The following is a 19284-nucleotide window of genomic DNA, read 5'->3' on the forward strand; positions in this document are numbered from 1 at the left end:
AAAGTCGACGTCGATGTCCACAGGTTCATCATGTTCATCATTCTGTCTCCTCACACTCCGTCCCGTGTGGCATGAGTTTTGATCGGCTCCACAAAATGTTGGCTAATGGCACTGGTAAAGGACTGCCAAACTCCATGTACAGGCAAGTCCAAGCTGCTTCCGCTTGTTGAATCATAGCCGTTTGTCAAAATGATCTGCGAGGGCCGCATTTTTAATGGCGATCATGACATTACACGCTCAACAGATGACCTTAATTACAGACAAATTTTAACAAGCTGTGTAATTTGGATAGTATGGGTTCATTCCCTTTGTGCACTGGTCTCAAATAAGGACACACATTTTAATAAGCTGTGTACTTTGGATATCATGAATCTGTATCCCCTAGATGGCTAGCAGACGATTTTTTTTTCAATTAACTCGTAGAACGAGGCTATCGACAGAACAGCTTCCGGTTTAGCGAAAGACGACAATGGCAATGTCAGCAGAGTCTGCGTGAGTAACAACAGTAAACAAACAGCCAGGATGTGGTTTATACTGTTCCGTGGAAGGATGCCACCCTGAAAGTTTCAAGTGTTTCGATGTAAGTTTTTTTTTTTTTTGCTTCGCGGGCAGGTATATGGAAAGAGCAAGACAAGTGGCGAGTTGTTCTCATTCATACTAAAGGCCGCTCAGACAAAAGTTTTAAATCCATTGAGAGCCTAGATTTTGTTTGAAGCAGAAGTGTGACTGTTAATTGCTCGCCGAGACTAGCAGCGGAGGACTTCGCAAGAGGTCGAGCGTTGGTCTCGGCATACAGTCCGCCATCCACCTATACAGTCCGTGTTGGATATTACGGGTTTAACCCTTTCATACACTGATCTCAAATAAGGACACAAAATTTGTGAACTTAAACTATGGGTGTTTAGACTTGTTTGCGCTCATGAATGCAGATTCTTAAAAAAAATATATATACCGAAAACTGCCTATGTAGACCAAGACAGAGAAACAATAGCTTCTTGCTGAAATGGTTGTACTCATTCCACGTCGACGAAATACGTTGCAACTGTTTGCGTGATCTTTCCCATGCAAGCGGTTTCTCAACTCTCTCGTTAATTCCATTATTATCAAAGGATGAGTCATTCAATTCAATTTTTTTTTCAACCTACCCCACCCCTCTTTTCCGTATCCTGACCCCCTGTTTACCCATCCCCACCCACATAAAGGAAGTTTTTATCTCTCCCATACACACGCACGCAGGCGCAAACACGCGCACACAGATACACACACTGAGCGGCGTTGTTTAAAAAAAAAATCTCATATCCGATGGTGATCACCATTCTGATATCCGGAGGCGACCATCCAATTATTTTTCTGCCTCACAGAGGAAGAAATCTCGTCTTCTTGTTAAATGGTGAGATCCGCTGAGATTAATGGCAGTTCTGCTTTGTTGAGCAGGCCCGATAGCGCCACCATGGCACGGCCATGCAGCAGTCAGCTTGCAAGTTTTAATGACCGGATAGAAATGGCAGCTCCATTAATTTGCTTCTTTGGTAGATCTGCTTCGGGCAGGTGGGTGGTCGATCAGCACTGATAACACCACGACTGGCGCCACTTGCAGTGAATGCCGACGACTTGTGCACAAAATGCTTCAATGTAATTCACATCTACAATCTCGTTACCTGTGAGCCTATTTCTCCCCATAAGCAGTGATGAATGACGTGGGCACTTCCTTTCATAAAGGCTTCAGAATAGTTCAGAATGATGTGGAAATAAAACTGTCTTAGAATGAACGAGGAAAATAAATGTTTGAGGATGAACGGGAATAATAAAACACATTTGGACAAATTGCTATAAGATTTCTGTACTGAGATCTTGACTGGCAAATCTTGTAATCGCCCTTGTGGATTAATAAAGTAGTATTGTATTTGTATCTTTAAGAGTCGCCGCTAGTGAGATTTCTGCATCCTGCGGTTTTCTGGTTTAAGACTGCATTTAGTCATAATAATCATAATGGTTACATGTAGTAGTGTGCACACACATATACCTATCTCATATTAACCCAATAGCAGTGATAACAGGATAAAATAAAGCTAACAAGTGCTGCAGAAGGATTTTTGTGGAAAAATCATTCAGACCATATGATAGTCAATGAACATTGGCAAAACACCCTAAGAAATCACTCTGTCCCTTATACTTGAAGACCAAACTACCACACTTGTCCGTAAAGATACAGAGAACAGTGTGAAAGTTACATGTCATAAATGTCTTTTTAATGCCTTAACTCCTCATAGTGTGATCAACAGGGGCCCCCAAACAATATTACTATTAATGTATTTTCAGGAATATGTAACCATCCAACCTACCTTGCTGAAGTTGCCTCTATTGCTTCAAATGTCTTAGCCAAAGCGAGGTATGGCACACTAGACAAAATAAAAAGAAAATTTAAAAAGAACACGAAATTGATTGTATGACTTAAAAAGCTGATGCTGTGATAAAGGCACAAAGGCCGATAGAGGTACAAAACAGATCTCTACTGACAAGAATTTGGAAAAGGACATGAGCTAGCTGCCATGGTTAAACACAACTACCCCACTAAAGAGCGTAACTGCACATCTTTAATACTTCCATACCTATAAAGCCGTTAAGCCCACCTTTTCTCCTTGCTAATTTCTTATCCTACTATATTAAAAAAAACCATAAAAAAACAATGGATGAAGCCTTTCAAATCAGGGCCACATGGTTTCTGGTTCATGGAAGGGAAAAGTACCCACTGTCAGTCATGCTTGTTTTATGGTTATTTTTGGGTGAATAACAAAAAAAGTATTTTTTTTAGTCACCATTTAGTAAATGTATGTGCTTTCTGTTAAAGCTTAAGTTCTGATGGGTACTCCATTATTCAAGAGGAGCACATTCACACACCTGAAATGTCTGTAAATTACAAATAATTACTACTGAACCACAAACCACTGGACTGGATAAAAGTTGTTTTTTTGAAAAAAGCTCATATTTCAATCAGCAATAAAAAATGATTACTATATGGTAAGGAAAGTAATGTTACGAATGACATTGGCATTACAAAAAAATGTACAGAGAAAACTTTGAAATCTTTACTGTTTCTATGCTCACTTAAATTGTGTTCTGTGAAAAATGTACTTTTTATCCCCATCTCTAAAAGTCTGAGCAGCCTTAACTTTAAGTTTTGTAAAAGAATTGTAGTAAGAGATGAGAAAGCTGTAACAAACCATTCTCCATGTTTCCAGCATGCATCATTCACTGGATGGTACTTGGATTTACTAGGATCATAGCTGGTATCTGGTATGGTTTTTTCATCAACTTTTACATCACTGAAACAGCCAGAAGGATTAACAAACCACCAGTTAATTTTTTTACATATAATTCTGGCATTTCTTACTGATGGTCACATCTTAGAGAAAATATTACAATATTTAAAGTCCTGTTTCAGTTAAAGCAAGAGAAGATGCTTCTATACTGTTTTTTGCATTTTGAGAATAGATGCAAACAGTTTATTTTCTTGTTATATGGTTAATGACCCAATAAACGTTCAGGATTTCTGTGCACTAAATAAAATGTTTGAGATATTACAGTTGAAATGTATGACTTCAAAAGGAATATGACTTTTGCTGAGGACAGATGAAGCTTATAACACTGGGTTATAATTATAGTTCTTTTGCACAACATTATTAAAACTGTAATCTTCAAAAGATTTTTTGACAGGAGAGCTGATCCAAGAGACATGCATTCTGTAGCTTTGTGTGTGTGTGTGAGTGAGAAGAGAAAGATGTATGCATATGCAGAGGCATGAATCACACATAATATGCATGCATTTATTTTATCAAGTGTTTAAGTGCATTAATGTCTCTGAATGCATGCACGTGACATCGCCATTTGCTACTGTTGCAGTGTAAGAAAGTGCACAGAAATTCAACAATAAATGCACTGTCACAGCAGTCAATAATGCAAAACTTTTCAGTCTAAGAAAGGTACCTGCTTCCACTTGTGCATATTTGCATGTGTATTACAAGCGCATGTGTCCAGTTTATACACATTATGCATAGAGAAGGGATGGGTTTGTTCTTCTGGGTGTTGCTGATGACTAAGTGAATCGTGATGCAAAAATCAATCCTGTTCCACTGCATAAACTCTAGTACAAAGAAATGGATCCTGCAGCCATGACTCTCGCATTGGGTCTCAGAAAACTTCTCCGCCAATCTGCATTCTGCTTAGACCAGACTAAGCTATCAGGCATGAGATATGATGCACCCAGCATGCCTTAACTACTCCACCATGACAACACTTCAGCTGCACCACTTCTAGGACTGTAGGCTATTTTTTTAGCACATATCAATTCAAGAAATAAAAACTGTTAAATTATTTTTGCCTTAACCCTAAAAACTATAATAATACCATGCATGTATATAAATGTGAGCGTGTGTGCGTGTAATAAGCTGTTGATTTACATTTAGATATATAACTGAGTGACAATTGTGAGGTTTTTTTAATGAATCTGCCTCTAGGGCACAAAGATTTACTCAACAAAAGATTTTGTTAGTGTACTTATTGACATAACACAAGTTATCTTAGAGTTAACTGCCAGAACAACTCTATGACTGCTGCCTGTGTTGTTGAAGAGTTGTCTTGAAGATGTAAGAGGGATGCACTGCTGCTTTATTGTAGGTCACCAGCTGGAGGCTTGCTTGATCTTGTGACTGGAAAATTTTCCCAGCCCACCAGTTTGATAGTTAAAAGGCAGATCTAGATGGAGCAGTTAAAATTCCTGGCCACCATGCTAAGCGGTCTTTCACCTTTCACCTTTAATCAAAATGCACGAATAGTAATGGCTGCTTTTACCAATCAAGATATTTTCTGCTACTTGTTTCTACCTACTCTTAAACACCAAATTACTGAACACTGATTATATCATTAAAAGACACCTCCTACCATCTAATTTAATAAGTAGAGACTGTAACAGAGTCTGCTTGACTGAGATTTTAACACAATCAAAAGCATGGCAGAGATTGTCACGCTATGAACACTATCTGTCAGGAATAAAGTCAAAACTTAATTTTGTCTAGTTTGGTCTGCTGTAGGCACAGCTCTATTAGCTCCCATCCAAGCTAGAGAAAGCTTCCACGCCCAGCTACAATGCCTTTGTTGCCACAGATGGCGCTGCTGCTGCCGACTCTGTCCACCCCTATAGCACAGGAGGACAGAGAGGAGAGCCTGATGCTGTGGAGGCATTTATTAATTGATTTTGGTTTCAAGTGGCCCAAGCAGGCACTGAAGCAGTGGAGCAAAGTGAGCGAAGAACTGCTGCCAAAAGTTGTGGATGTCTTTGTGCAGTTGGTTTGCGCCCAACACAGTTATGAAAGCATGCCACTGGCTTGTGGGAGGTTCTTAAAAGAAAAGGTTCAGGTAATTTCACTTGCTTTTTTCTGCCTCACACTAAAAAAAAGTTGCTTTTAGGAGAATATAGAACATCAGGATTTTTGTGAGTTACAATAAAACCCTCAAAAAGATAAAAAAAAACTAACAAATTATGATTGAAAGCAACTTTCTTTCTTATCAATGGTTCTGTTTTTGAATGCAACACAAAAGACAAAAAACCATTTGGTGAACGCAGTGATTAGACCTTGACCCAATGCTGTGGTAAAAGTGTTAAACAAATGTTCATTAGTATTATTAGATGTCTACTTATACAACGGCTACAGTAAGAAAATCTGTGTCAAAATAACCAAAATTTTTATTTTGTTATCTGTAATTGCCCACGTTCCTGCTTTTCCTTTTTTAAAATAACTTACAAAAAAAATTCATGACATTTGACAAGCATGGAATTCTCTGTGTGGCTGCAGCCATAATGTGCGTACCCATGGACGCAAACAGTGTCAGGCTTAAAAGGCGAATAACCGTACTTCGTACGTTCGTACTTGTTTCTTCCTGCGAAGACGGGACGAACCAACAAAATACAACCTTTGATTATTCCTGTTAAATACTTCTACTTAAAAACTTCGATGAACTGATTTTTTTCCCCTTCGTGCTTTCGGCACCCACTCAAAATAATGTTGGAAGCCATATGCGTCAACCCGTGTTCATTTTCTCTTTGATGGGATGATGCGGACGATCATTTCTGTTTTCTCAGTTATGTAAAAAACATGCAGACGCCAGCTAAATAAAAAGAAATAAAAAAACTTCTGTTGACAGATTTTAAGAATAAAAAGGGTGCTTTAGGAAACTTCTAGAAACTGTCATCGCAAAAGAGACTTGTCCACATAAGAGGAAGCGTCGTAGTAAGGCCAGAAAATAACCCTCCCCCCCTTTTGCTGTTGCAGCCGTTCGATCCCCACTCTGCCTTCAGGCGGGGGAGGAGAGTAATGGGGGAGAGGGGGGAATGCGCTCTACCGAAGCCCGGCGTGCAGAAAACAAGCGACGCACTGGCGGGGGAAAAAAAATACAACTAATTAACTTCCATTGTTCACTAACTCCCACGGCTACTCTGCTGCCTAGACTGCTGCTCCCACGCCCACTTTGCCCCTCCTGTTACTTTCAATTCTCCGACACACACACAATTTTACTTTGTATTATTTCCATCGCGTCAGCTGGTGCTCAACAGACACAAAAGCGTTAGTGTCGATGTGTTTAAACCATCAGCACCAACCTTCTCTCGAGCCGACCGCCAGACTCCGTTGAGTCAAACTTCTGACATGAGGAGAGAGTTGACAGCGAATTTTGAAACTATCTCCCCTTCCCTTTTAGGAATGAAAGGGTGGTGACAGTGACAAGATTTGGGGGGTGGGAGACGCCGAGCTCACCCTCACTCCTTCTCCCAGAGGAGGAATATCATTGACACACGGTCTGGTCGGCGTGCACTCGGTTGTCTGAGAGCATCCAACGAATTTGTAGTGACGTCAGAGGCACCCAACGTGACAATCCAATATTCGTTCTTGCACAAATACTCCCCTCTCCCACCCGACACTCGCCTTCTTTCTTTGCTGCCACCATTGTCACCACGGCTTACACTGGGGATAGGGGATGGATAGCCCTTCTCTAGAGCAGGCGTGCCACTCGTTTTCCTCGGCTCCACAACGCTGGAATCTGCAACTGACCAATCGTGAAAGTCCACAGCACCAAACACAGTCCCACTGCGCACCAATGACGTAAGGCTGACGGGGCGCGCGACCGCCTGAAAGACGTTTCTAACATGGCAGCCACGTAGTCACCGTTCACTGCCCCAGGTTTTGCCTATCACTGTTTTATATACGCCACGTGATCAAGCTCAAAGAGACTTTAGTCGCGGTCGTCTCACTAGCTCAACTCCTGTACTCTAAAGTACTCATCGACCAGTTTTCCTCCTGTCCCAAACATACCTTGAAAATTCTAGAATTAGCATTTACAAATAAATATGCTGCGTTCTTCCCTAGCATGTTTTGGAACAGGAGAGCATCCACCAGACACGTGCTCCCGTTGCGGTTCTACAACGTAGAATGAGTGGAACTGGCTCGACAGGTCACGGAGAACCCAACGGTTCTGCGGTTGTACCCCATAGGAAGACAACTGTGCCTGCATAAGCAAGACATGTTATTTATGGCAGCAATATTCAGAAGTCTCACTGTTTAGTCAACTGGATATCTGGCAGAGCTTCGTGAAGGCAGTTTCAGTACCGAAGTTAAAAACTGTTGCTGTTTACAAACTGAAGAGGTAAAAGGAATCACTTCTGATATATACCATACTCTCATCGAAGTGCAAGATTTATAAACTGTAATAACATATTTCAATTATTTAGTGGTAGAAATTTGTTGGGGATTGGGAGTAGTATTGATGTTTTAGGCTGTACCAATTACAGATACTGTATAAGCATCAGGATCGAACGGCATCAGGGGCGATGGCTAGGCTGGACAGTCCCTCCTAGCAACGATCCTGCTTTTGAGATGTGAAATGTGGTCACAGCTTGCTGATAAAAACGTGGTCACTGCTTGCTGATGAGAATGCTGGTGTTCACGAGCAAGTGCTTGTGTAGGCTGCTCTAGATCTTGTACAGAGAACATCACCAATGACAGTAGAAACATGGTCACCACACTCATAAGAACACACCAGGAACCCTACTTGCAACAGTCAAGCAGCATATGCTGGTCTGGTTTGGTCATGTGACCTGGCACAACACTGTCGAAGACTGTCCTTTGAGGTACTTAGGAGGGTGCTCGATGCCGCAGTGATCAGAAGAAGAATCTTCTCAACAAAGTAAGAGAGTGAACTGGTCATCCTGTGCAGGACCTGCTCATTATCACCTAAGTGAGCGGCAGGCTTTGTCAGCTGCTGCCATCTATCCATGTGCTCCTCCCAACGACTGGTACCAGTTAAGAGATGAATGACTGCATGACTATGATGATTTCTAAGACTAGGGTGAATAACATTTCACGTCAAAGCAGTTGGCCACATAAAAAGGCGCCCACCAAAATAAGGTCTGAAGCTAGGACACCCAATCTTCACTGTATTGGTGACAATCACTTGCACCACTAGACAATTTAAATGGTTCTTTGATAGTATAAAATCCTGTTCCCATATAACCTCCAACGACACAATGCTATATATGTACTTGAATAAGTACACTGTCCAATTTATTTTAATATTGAAGCTTATGTTTGACAAGAATAAAGTTGCTGTCGAGAAAAGGGCAGAAAGAAAAAACTCTGTTTTTAATCAGTCACTGGGGCACACTTCCTGCAGGTTGCTGCTACAAGATGGGAGCCTGGCTACCAGTGACCATCCTCTTTCAGCTAGCATCACTAACAGCTGCAGCAACCTACTTTGTCAAAGGTGACAACAACTGCAACTCCTGCTGCAGGGGTCTTCCTGGGCCTCCAGGAGTGCCTGGCTTGTCTGGTCTCCATGGTGAAAGGGGCAAAGATGGCCTGCCAGGACCCAGGGGAGATAAAGGGGAGGAGGGGCCTGCAGGTTCAGCAGGTAAAAAGTAAATGTCTGTTGTAAAAGTAACTGATTAATTGTTGACACTATGAACAAACACCAAGAGGTCTTTTGTACAAATAACTGATTACTTGTTGACACTGTGAACAAACACCAAATCTTTTGCACATTTCTGTTCTAAAAACATAAATTTCTGGATTTAATCATGCAGATATACTATTAAAAAAATTAAATCAGACAAAAGGTGGAAAATTTTCGTTTTTGTCTTCCTTTTGTCTAAAACACAGGTATAAAATTTATAATTTTCACAGTAAACAATACATTTTATGGTAATAAATGTTATATTTTGTGAAAAAGTTCTATTCCTCTCATTTGTCCCAGGACCTGTTGGCCCAAAAGGAGATGAAGGAGATAAAGGTCAGCGTGGAAGAAAAGGTCAAAAGGGTGAATGTGGATTGCCTGGTCCTGAAGGGCCCAAAGGTGATCTAGGCCCTAAAGGTGAGACTGGCATCAAAGGCTCTCAAGGCTTTAAAGGTGAAAAAGGCGATCGCCCACCACACATTGCTTTTTCAGTCAGCCGCAGCGAGCCCTTGGGTCCAGTGATGCAGAAGACACCTGTGACCTTCGACAAGGTGCACACCAACCTTGGCAACAGCTTTGATGTCTACTCCTCACACTTCATCTGCAAGGTAAATGGCACATACATGTTCACTGTTCATGTGCTTGGGGCTGAGAACTGGACAGCCTATGGGTGGATCATGCTGAACAGTGACCATCAAATGGCCTTTCACGGAGACGCACAAGCGCGCCATGGGACAGGCAGCAACAGCATCATCCTCCAGCTTATTCGCGAAGACCATGTGTGGATTCAGCTCAACGCCAACTCATCGCTCCTGAACCACTTTTCTTCCTTTTCTGGCTTCATTCTTTTTGCCGACTGATGTTCCTATTTGCTCAGTATTGCAAAAAATGAAGTTGGAAACAATGCACCGTTTTTTAGGAACAGGCCAGCATTATGACAGATTTGAGGTGATCCAATTAACAAACTTTATTGTTTCTCAGTACAATTTTTGTCACTACAAAAGCAAAGACTGTTTCATCTACACATTCCATAAGGTGAATGTCATGCTTGAATTGCTACTTTACTGATGTCTTAGGAAAATAAATACTTTTATCAGTGCTTCTGCTAAGGCTAAATTCTTTGGGGCCCCAGGGACCCCTTCTTCAGATTTTTAAGGGGTCCCTGTTCTTCTCCCAAATTTGAAGGGGACCCATTGACGAAAATTGAAGAGGTCCTCCGAACTTTTAATGCGTACAGTACACAATTTTTTGCATAAGCAGAAGCCCTGTTTTATACTATATGGCAAAAGAACCCAAACAACTTTCTTTTGGTCAAGTGACTTCACTGAATGATGCAGAGCAAACTAATTATGGGTGGGATTTATGAACTTATTTAACAAAGATTTTTCAAATGTATTGTCTATTTGCAATTTTTCAAGTATGTTGTATTGTTAGTCTGATTAAAATTGTGTGCTTTAAATGTTAATAGTTATTTATAACAAATACAATAAATATTGCCAAAAATGTAAAAAAAATAGGTTTTATATTTATATATCAATGCAAACGTAATCAAATCGAGCATATTATCTCATTAGTAAATAATAAAATCTTACTAAAATGCAAAATCATTAAAATTAATCTTTCACTAACCTTAATAATAGTATGATGATGAAAGACTGTGCATACCACATTTACATATTTGAAAAACCCATTTTTGTGTATCTCTAACAAAAATAAGGATCCATAATAATGCATCCGTAAAGCACTCAACAAGTCAGATCATTTTATAACAAATTTGGTTTTGGTAGATAATGTCTCTGGATTTAGCAGTTTCCTTTTACAACTTGGGGCTACCTGATTAGTGCACTAAACTGTGGAGTTAGAGATTATGGGTTTGAGCCTGCTTACGTAGAAGATGGAAAACTCAGTCTCAAACAGAAATGATAGCTAATTTATGATGGAAGATAAAGGTAGACGAGGATGGGGAGGAAGAAAAGTACTCTACAGCCATACACTGTCCTTATACTATAATAGATATATATATGTTTTAGGCACTCTGCTGTGGCAGCCTTTATCTTTACCTCCAAACAGGCTTCCAACTTTCTCTCCATTCAAAACCTATTTTCCCCAATAGTACAGAATCACTACAATGATCAAACCCTTTTTCCATTCAGACTAACCACTCAACATGCAATTGTGCAACTACAATATAGCACTATAAAAATTAATGAGACATAAAGATGATTTCACAACAGCCATATCACTAAAGTTCATTCCATTGGTCTTTTATCTACAATTACATCTGTGACAACAGCATCATGCAACCTGTTTTTTTATTTCCACGAGTATTCAGATGAAACATACTGCTTCAATTGATTTTGTTTACTATTTATGGTTTATTTGCAGTTGAGTAAATTGTCAAGAGTTAAAATATCTTTTTGGCTGCTTCTTTTTGCTGTTTCTATGAGGTGGAGAAAAAGCACAGAAATTATTTTCTCTGTGGATTTCTGTGAATGAAAAAATTGATATCTTTTGGAGTGGGCAATGCTCCAAGTTCCTTATATCCTCATATTTTAAAAGCATGCAGGTGTTTTTGCTTCTGTTGCATAAATATGCAACAGTTCCTCTCACTCACTCTCACACACAGAAATATTTAACAACTTACCCAGGTATTCTAGGTGACACAGTTTTATGACAGTGGTTTGACTCTGAACTTGGGACCGGATCCTTTTTATCATTTTCTTTTTCACTCTCATCTTTATGGTGTTTGTTTCCAGAGGTCTTTCGTGGTGCTGGAAGACAAGTATTGTAAGTTTACCCAACAACCTTTACCATAAAACTTTGATTACTAAATAGCAAACTCTAAAGAAGAATGTTAGTTTGAAGCACAGCTACAAGCTACAGCAGCTAATAAACTTATATCAATGTTTTAAAGCAACACACTATAAAAGGTTTGATTCTCTTGTTTAGCTTGGTAAGCAGTTTACTGAAATATGCTTCAAAAAGAAACCGATACTGGGTGAATGAAAAACTTTTTTCACTGAGTTGTATCTTTACTGTGTGTGTGTATGCATGTATATGTGAGGGTGCTTATATACATGTGTAAGATTTCACCATATTAATCACTATCACTCTCTATAAATGCACCTTCAAGAATTTCCGAACATTGTTCCTTATACAGATTTTTACTTTCCTGCTATGCACCAAAATAATTCACATCCACACACCAAGTAACTCCACCTGGAAACTCCCCCCCCCCCAAAAGGTAACCTGCTGGTCCCAAGCCCGGATGAAGGAGGAGGGTTGGGTGTGGGGCTAGCAACCCCACCCTGAAGTCCTTCTGTGACTCAGGCAGACCGGACCACAAATTCTATAGGCAGTTTCTTAGAGACCTCAGAAAGCAAGAAAAGTTTAACTGTGAAGTTAAAAACAGGCGCTGGAAGGATTCCTGGAAGAAACAGTGGCCAACCACTGGATAGGATTAAAGGAGACTGGGAAAGAAATGACATTTGTGAATTTTGAGAAAACTTTTGACTCCGTAGAAAGGGAAACTATCTGAAAGTCGATACAGCACTACAGATTTCCACCAAAGTTCAATGCCATCATCCAGCAGGTGTATGAGGATCTGACATGCCAGGTGATCCGCAACGGGAAGCTGATTGACCCCTTCGCAATGAGGCAAGGTTGTATGATCTCGCTGACAATCTTCCTGATCATCATAGACTGGGCGTTCAGTAGACCTTCACCAGGCAACTTGAGGACCTTGACTTTGCTGATGACATTAGCCCGTTGTCCCACAAGCAGCAACACACAGACAAAGCTCACTCGGCTCTCAGAAGAAGCAGCGATGACTGGCCTGGCAAATCAACATCAAGAAGACGGAGACAATGCAGGTCAACAACAAGTAAGAAGCCCCACTCCAACTACATGGGGAATGTATTATAGAGTCTGACCGCTTCACCTACCTTGGCAACATAGCAAAGATAGAGGCACAGATGAAGATGTAAGAAGATGAATAAGTAAAGCCAGGCTTGCATTCCACATCCTGCAACCTATCTGGAACTCCAAGGCTTTATCTCTACACACCCAGATCTACATCTTCAATGCAAATGTAAAGTCAGTCCTTCTATATGGATCTGAGACACGGCATGTGATAAACCCCATCACCAACAAGATTCAGACATTCGACAACAAATGTCTGCGCCACATCCTCAACATCAGCCTGAGAAGATCTCCAATACAGACCTGTGGGAGAGAACCAAACAAAAACTGCCAGCCAAGACATCAAAAAGCAGAAGTGGGGCTGGATTGGTCACATCTTGTGAAAGCCAGCTAAAAATTTATCAAGACAAGCTCTGGGCTGGAACCCACATGGGAGGTGCAAGATTGGAAGACCCAGACAGATATGGAGATCAATCCACAGCAAGACAGAGGCAGCTGGCATGACATGGTCCCAACTGGAAAGGGACGCCAAGAACTAGATCCGATGGCATGGTGTATTTTAAGCCCTGTGCTCCACTGGGGGGGTGAATAGGAACAAGAAGAAGATACACTATGTCTTGACACTTCATGACTGCCATAAAATTTGATAAAATAGTATTTCCTATAAATTTTCAGAGTCATTTTCTCAGAAGAGGGGAAAAGTCAAGCTTATTGCTTTAACCCAACTTACCAAATAAACCTGCGTCCTGGAATGCAGCAGTAGAGGAAAATGGTAAAATTATTTAAGGTCATGAATAAGTCAATTATTAGAAAAATCTAAAAGTAAATATCACTTTCTTTTTCCTTCCCTACCCATTAACTGAAGATAACTAAAAGATGAACTAAGAGCTAAGAAAAATGTTTATTATTTTTATGACGCTAATCTCTCTTTATTTTTAACCAGACAACTTTAAGAGACAAGAACATTTCTTAATGAATTGGTGAAAAATGAATTAAAGCTTGCTTTCTTACATAAATACACTAATGTCTAGACAAAAGCACTTGTAGACAAATGCATTTATTCATTCACATATACTCTATCCTCAATCTCTTTTACCCACCAAAAAAGTCATTAAGTGGTACACGACTTGTCTCCTTTGGAACCACTGTGCTAGACTCTTTACTGTTGCCACATTTGGTCCTACACATTGTGTCTTCCTGTTCTGATTCCTGGACAAACATTAAATGTTGATGCAACAAAATTGAAGTAGTAACAAACGATACTTAAAATTTGCAAGATGTCTAATTTACTACATTTAAAATCTTGCTATCATAAAAGTCTGTTGTCCCCATAATGATCAGAGTTCAACATTCCTCTTGTAAATGTGGATTGTTTTTGCGTGTAGCTGTTACATCTTAATAGTTTAATCTACATAAAGATGGATGTGCTTTTCCTTATTTTGATAAATCAATCTTTTCCTGCCTCCCCTTTCCTCACTGCTCTTCACTGAGTCTAAATATTAGATCATGAATGATAAACACTGCACAAAGGTTTCAACACACTATTTCCCAAAGTAATTCTCCAAGCAAATGCATGACCTTATAAAGAATAATAAACCAGTCTTTGGTATTAATTAAACCAAAAAAAAAAAAAAACAAAAACAAGATTTATCTCAAGAAATGATGTTGTTGCAGCATCCACAAAAACTAACAAAAAAGATGTTATTATATTACCCTTCACAATCTGGGAGAGTAAAAATGTAGGCCAGAAGAGCTCACCAAACAGGCAAACTGAGAAAAAATATCTTCCCACCCAAACTTTAAAATCAAATCAATCAGATCCACTGGACTAAAGACCCAAATGGCCTTATTCTAATCTGAATGAGATTGTATGTCTAGTGGTAGTTTATTTTCCTTAACATTAAAATCTGCATTAATAAGACCAGGCCAATAAACATGGTCATACTTGATGACATCCATATCCACTGCTTTTTCTTGCTGTCTGCTGACATCATTTGAGTTGCCAACTTTTGCAGTGTTTTCTGAAGCTCTGTTTATTTCCCCTGTGGGCACTTGGTTGTCTGCTTCCTGGATGGAAGTATTACCTGAGACTGTAGAATCTCTGCTCACTTGGAGTTCAAGAATGTTTTTCTTGGTGCTTCCTCCTTTTACACTTTTTCTTGCTGAATGTCAGTGCAGAAAAAAGACTGCTAGTAAAAATATGATGGCTAGTAACTTGCTTGGAATAAAACATTCACATGAATGCACATGAACATGTACAGTAACATAAACCCACCAAGCCACACACACAAGCACACTGTACTTAAGTATAAAATCATGATTTCTTTCCTCAAAACTCTGAGTTGAATACCATGATTAACACTTTATATACATAAAAAAAGTAATTCAGCATTTCCAATAGTCTTATTAGATGCAAAAATAACTGAAGTCTCCTGCTATTGTGCACCTAAGCTAAGAAAGAATTTTTGTGACAGCTTATTACCTGTTTTTCTTCTTGGTATCCCCAAAACAGATGATACTGGGGATGGGCCCCTCTTGTCCGGGACTGAAGACACCTGAAATAATTGTAAAAATGCAGATACTTACATATTACAGTAAAATACTCAAGAAATTTACCATCTTAAGATAAAGTAAGATAAAAATTATTGTGCACCAGGGATCTCTGTACCTACAATAACAGATTATGCAGTACTTTAAGACTGATAAATTTAATAATATATACATTTCCAAACAGACTGTTTTACTTTACAAAAGCATTAATATTGTGATACTGTGTACTTCTTGGTAGTAAACTATTAAGAAATAACTGATAAATGTTTTCTTCATATTTAGTTTAAAGTGTGAGGTATTTGGTCCTAATTCTGCATTATTGTATCCATATAAAGAACTGTAATCTCAAAGAAAAAAATATGTATGGTCTGAAGCATCCGTAAAAGATGGATGCATGTTTGTAATCAAATTACAGAAACCTTACAAAGTGAAATTTAAAAATGACAACTTTATTTTCTTTCTTTTATTCTTGATGCAATACCTCTTCCTTTTTATCTTCTTCTTTAGCTGCTCCACTATTCACAGGACTTTTAACAATAGAAGAACAATGTTCTTGAACGTCTTTTACATCACAAAACTTTCTTTTCTTTAATTTCATTGGTGAAGTTTCAGGAACCTCATCTTCTTCATCACTGTATAATACTCTGGCTCTTCTTGGCGGGATGATTTGACTGGTGAATCCAGGGACTCTCTTTGGTACTGTTTAGGTAAAGTTGCTTCACTGGTATCCTTCTCCGAGATCTCAGAACTAGAAAATTTAACAAAAAAATTTCATGAACAAACACAACTGAATAAGATTAGCCTTAAACAATTAGCCAAATATTTCATTTCTTACAAGAGCATCCCAGAAAGTCACTACTCACTCCTACTCATTTTTCTCGGGACTGCTCAAATTAAGTCAATTTTTTAAAATTTCCCTTCTCAGCATTATTATTAGTTGCAACAGTGAACACATCATATAAAATGATAAGCTATAATCTGAACAGTTTCACCCATTATCAGAAAAATTGTTTTATCTATTTAACTATTCCTGCTTTTGTATTCAGAGTTAATTTCACTTGATGTAGAACTTCTTCTTGTTTCCTTTTAATTCTCCCCCAGTTTCTAAGTTCTAAACCACAGTTCTGAAAAATTACATGTAAAGCAGAATCCAGTGACACATGACTATGTGCACAACCTATTCACCAAAGCCTAACAACCTTATCACCTAACATATTAAATCAAACTACATTTAGAGTAAGTCAACACGTTGCATGCTGACAAATATATCTTTCTTGTAAATGAAAGCAACAATGGAATGCATTGTACAATAAACGTAATTATTTAAAGTAAAACTGATCTTTACTGTACATTTGTATTTGGATGGAGTATTTAAATATCATCTGGCAAATGACCACAGAGAAAGAAAAGATGAAGAACGATGACATTTTTATATTTTATTTTATAGTGGAATCATTTCATTTCTTCTGACCTTTTAGAATTGCTGTTTTCACCATTTGAAGGCTTTGGCTTGCTTGAAGGGGAAAAAAAGGATCTGAAATAAGAAAAAGAAAGTAAAAAACTGAAACTGGCGAAACTGAAAAAGCAGTTGGATTCATTTAAATTTGTATAAAATAAGAACGAAACAGGAAAATCAACTAAAACACTGAAGGTAATGACTCCAATTTTAATTTTTCATAAAAAAGCTAGTTATCTCATATGTAACTTACAGATCTGACATAATATATTGCCAGGTAAGGTGGAGGTTAATTTAATGCTTTTAAGATTACACACTTCTAAGGCAAAAATCATAGTTTAGATTTTTTAGCCTTTCACATCATTTTCAGTAATACATACTCGCTTTAGACTAATTATTATCTCTCTCATTGCTTCTAAGTTCATCATCAAAACTAAGAATAAGAGTTCTATCACATTTTCCATACAAAGTAAATTTACAGAAAATTTATTATGGAAAGAAGGCTCACCATTATTAGGATTAGCAGATAATAATAACTATCTTGAACCCACCCACTCACACAAGGGAGTCAATCTGGTGAGTACTTTTAGAAAAGATAGATTTAAGGTTTGCTTTTCTTTTTAAGTTCTATGTGTCTGTGAATGTCATAAGTGAACTGGCAAAGGAATTCCAAACTATGGATCTAAATGTTTTAAAAGAGCACTTGTGGATATTTAGTTTAGTTTATTCCTTGTTAGTTATTGAGGTACATAAGGCCACAGCAACACCTCGCCAGCAGACCCAGTTTTGGGCATCACACCTCAGTTGGGCCCATGTGGTTCCGACGTCCTTTGCCTCGCTTTCTACTGTTCTTTTCGAAGTCTGTTGTAGTCTCACAGCTCTCCTCTTTCCCTGAGGATTCCAGTCAAGTGCCTGCTTGGCAATGGTGTCAGCTGGTTTGCGAAGGGTGTGTCCTATCTATCCCCATTTTCTTTTTTGATGTCTTGGCTAGTGGCATTTTGGTTGGTTCTCTTCCACAGGCTACTGTTGGAGATTTTTTCAGGCAATCTTATTCCCAGAATATGGATTAGGCATTGGTCTGGACCTTGTTGTCGATGGTCTTTGTCTCTCTCCAGGTTTCAGAACCATACAGTAGGGCTGCCTTCACAATTGGTTTGAAGATGCGGGTCTTACTGCAGAAGGATAATGCTCGGGAGTTCCAGATGACGCATAGGCTGTTGAAAGCATGCCTGACTTTGTTGATGCAGCTTTTGATGTTATTGTCCACTCCACCATCTTTGTTGACAATGCTCCCCAGATACACGAAGCGTTCTGTTTCCAGGATGTTCTCTCCTTGAAGTTGGATTTGGAGTTCCTGCTTGTTGTTGATTCTCATCACTTCGGTCTTCTTTCTGTTGACCTTTAAGCCAGTCTTCCCTGCTAGCTTGCTCAGTTTGCTTTGCGTATGCTCCTGCTGATAAGATAGGAGACTAATGTCATCTGCAAAGTCCAGGCCCTCTAGCTGTTTGGTGAAGGACCACTGGATATCAGTGGTGTTGTCTTGGATCGTCTTGTGCATAATCCAGTAAAAATGGGAGATAAGTTATCTAAAACAGGTCCAAGATAACTCTATCAACTTTTGTAACATCAGTTATGAGGTAAAGGAATGGCCATTTTCTCCTAATATCAACAATAATTGATATAACTTCTCCTACTTTTCATCTTTATTACTATTACTTTGCACAATTTGCAAACGTTTGGAGCTCCTGGAAGCAGTTTAAAATATGCTGGAGGGCTGTATCATCAGAGTATTGGACAAAACAGACATTAGCAGTCGTTTGCATGCAAAGTGAACAGAAAAAATAACAGTGTCGTGGCAACAGCAGCAGAAGTCTCTGGAACTTATGGTTACGAAAAAGACAGTCTGAGCTCTGTTTATAACAAAGCTGACAATCCAGATAACTTTTTGAGAGCACTCCGATTATCCTAAGTACACTATGAATATATTTTGTCTTTGTTTAATACGTACTTGATCGATTTCTGCATCCTGATTAATACTATATTGTACTACGAGCAAATAACACAATATTCTGCAGTTTTGTATTGCTTCCCGCTACAAGCATCAATATTACTCTAACTAGCGGAGATCTGTCAAAAGGGAAATAATGCTGTTTGTTTTTGTCGTCTGCTCTCTGCAGACTATTTATTCTGTTAAACAATTAAAATGTACAATACCAATAATTGTTACACTCTTCGACTTTTGAATACTGAGGTTTCTCAATGCATATAATGGACATCAATTTTTGGACACTAAACATCTAAAATTATAATTTGATGCACTGAACGTCATTCTCACATGTTTATGCTGTTGGATGGTTGAA

At 38.9% G+C, this 19284-nt stretch overlaps 2 protein-coding genes across 2 annotated transcripts in view; one reads left to right on the forward strand and one right to left on the reverse strand.

Moving 5' to 3' along the window:
* LOC112559472 (DNA ligase 1-like) overlaps window positions 1-19054 on the reverse strand; it is a 30870-nt gene extending 11816 nt beyond the window's left edge. The window contains 9 exon segments of the mRNA XM_025230762.1: window positions 2343-2399; window positions 3222-3323; window positions 11642-11768; window positions 14019-14127; window positions 14864-15080; window positions 15401-15473; window positions 15950-16216; window positions 16940-17002; window positions 18933-19054. Of these exon segments, the coding sequence (XP_025086547.1) occupies window positions 2343-2399; window positions 3222-3323; window positions 11642-11768; window positions 14019-14106 (374 nt within the window). The 5' untranslated portion in view covers window positions 14107-14127; window positions 14864-15080; window positions 15401-15473; ... (1 more) ...; window positions 16940-17002; window positions 18933-19054.
* Window positions 7699-11403, forward strand: LOC112559474 (complement C1q subcomponent subunit B-like). Its single transcript, XM_025230764.1, has 3 exons — window positions 7699-8459; window positions 8717-8955; window positions 9298-11403. The coding sequence occupies exons 1-3, from the start codon at window positions 8356-8358 to the stop codon at window positions 9855-9857; spliced, it is 903 nt and encodes a 300-aa protein (XP_025086549.1). The 5' UTR covers window positions 7699-8355; the 3' UTR covers window positions 9858-11403.
* Window positions 19055-19284: the final 230 nt, after the last annotated feature.

The sequence above is a fragment of the Pomacea canaliculata genome, linkage group LG3 (assembly GCF_003073045.1).
Source record: "Pomacea canaliculata isolate SZHN2017 linkage group LG3, ASM307304v1, whole genome shotgun sequence".
Lineage (NCBI taxonomy): Eukaryota > Metazoa > Mollusca > Gastropoda > Architaenioglossa > Ampullariidae > Pomacea > Pomacea canaliculata.

Coding starts and splice junctions, on each gene's coding strand:
- LOC112559474 (XM_025230764.1), top strand. CDS start 8,356: ATGAATGACTGCATGACTATGATGATTTCTAAGACTAGGGTGAATAAC. Junction 8,460..8,716: donor CCCACCAAAATAAGGTCTGA/AGCTAGGACACC, acceptor CACACTTCCTGC/AGGTTGCTGCTACAAGATGG. Junction 8,956..9,297: donor GGGGCCTGCAGGTTCAGCAG/GTAAAAAGTAAA, acceptor CATTTGTCCCAG/GACCTGTTGGCCCAAAAGGA.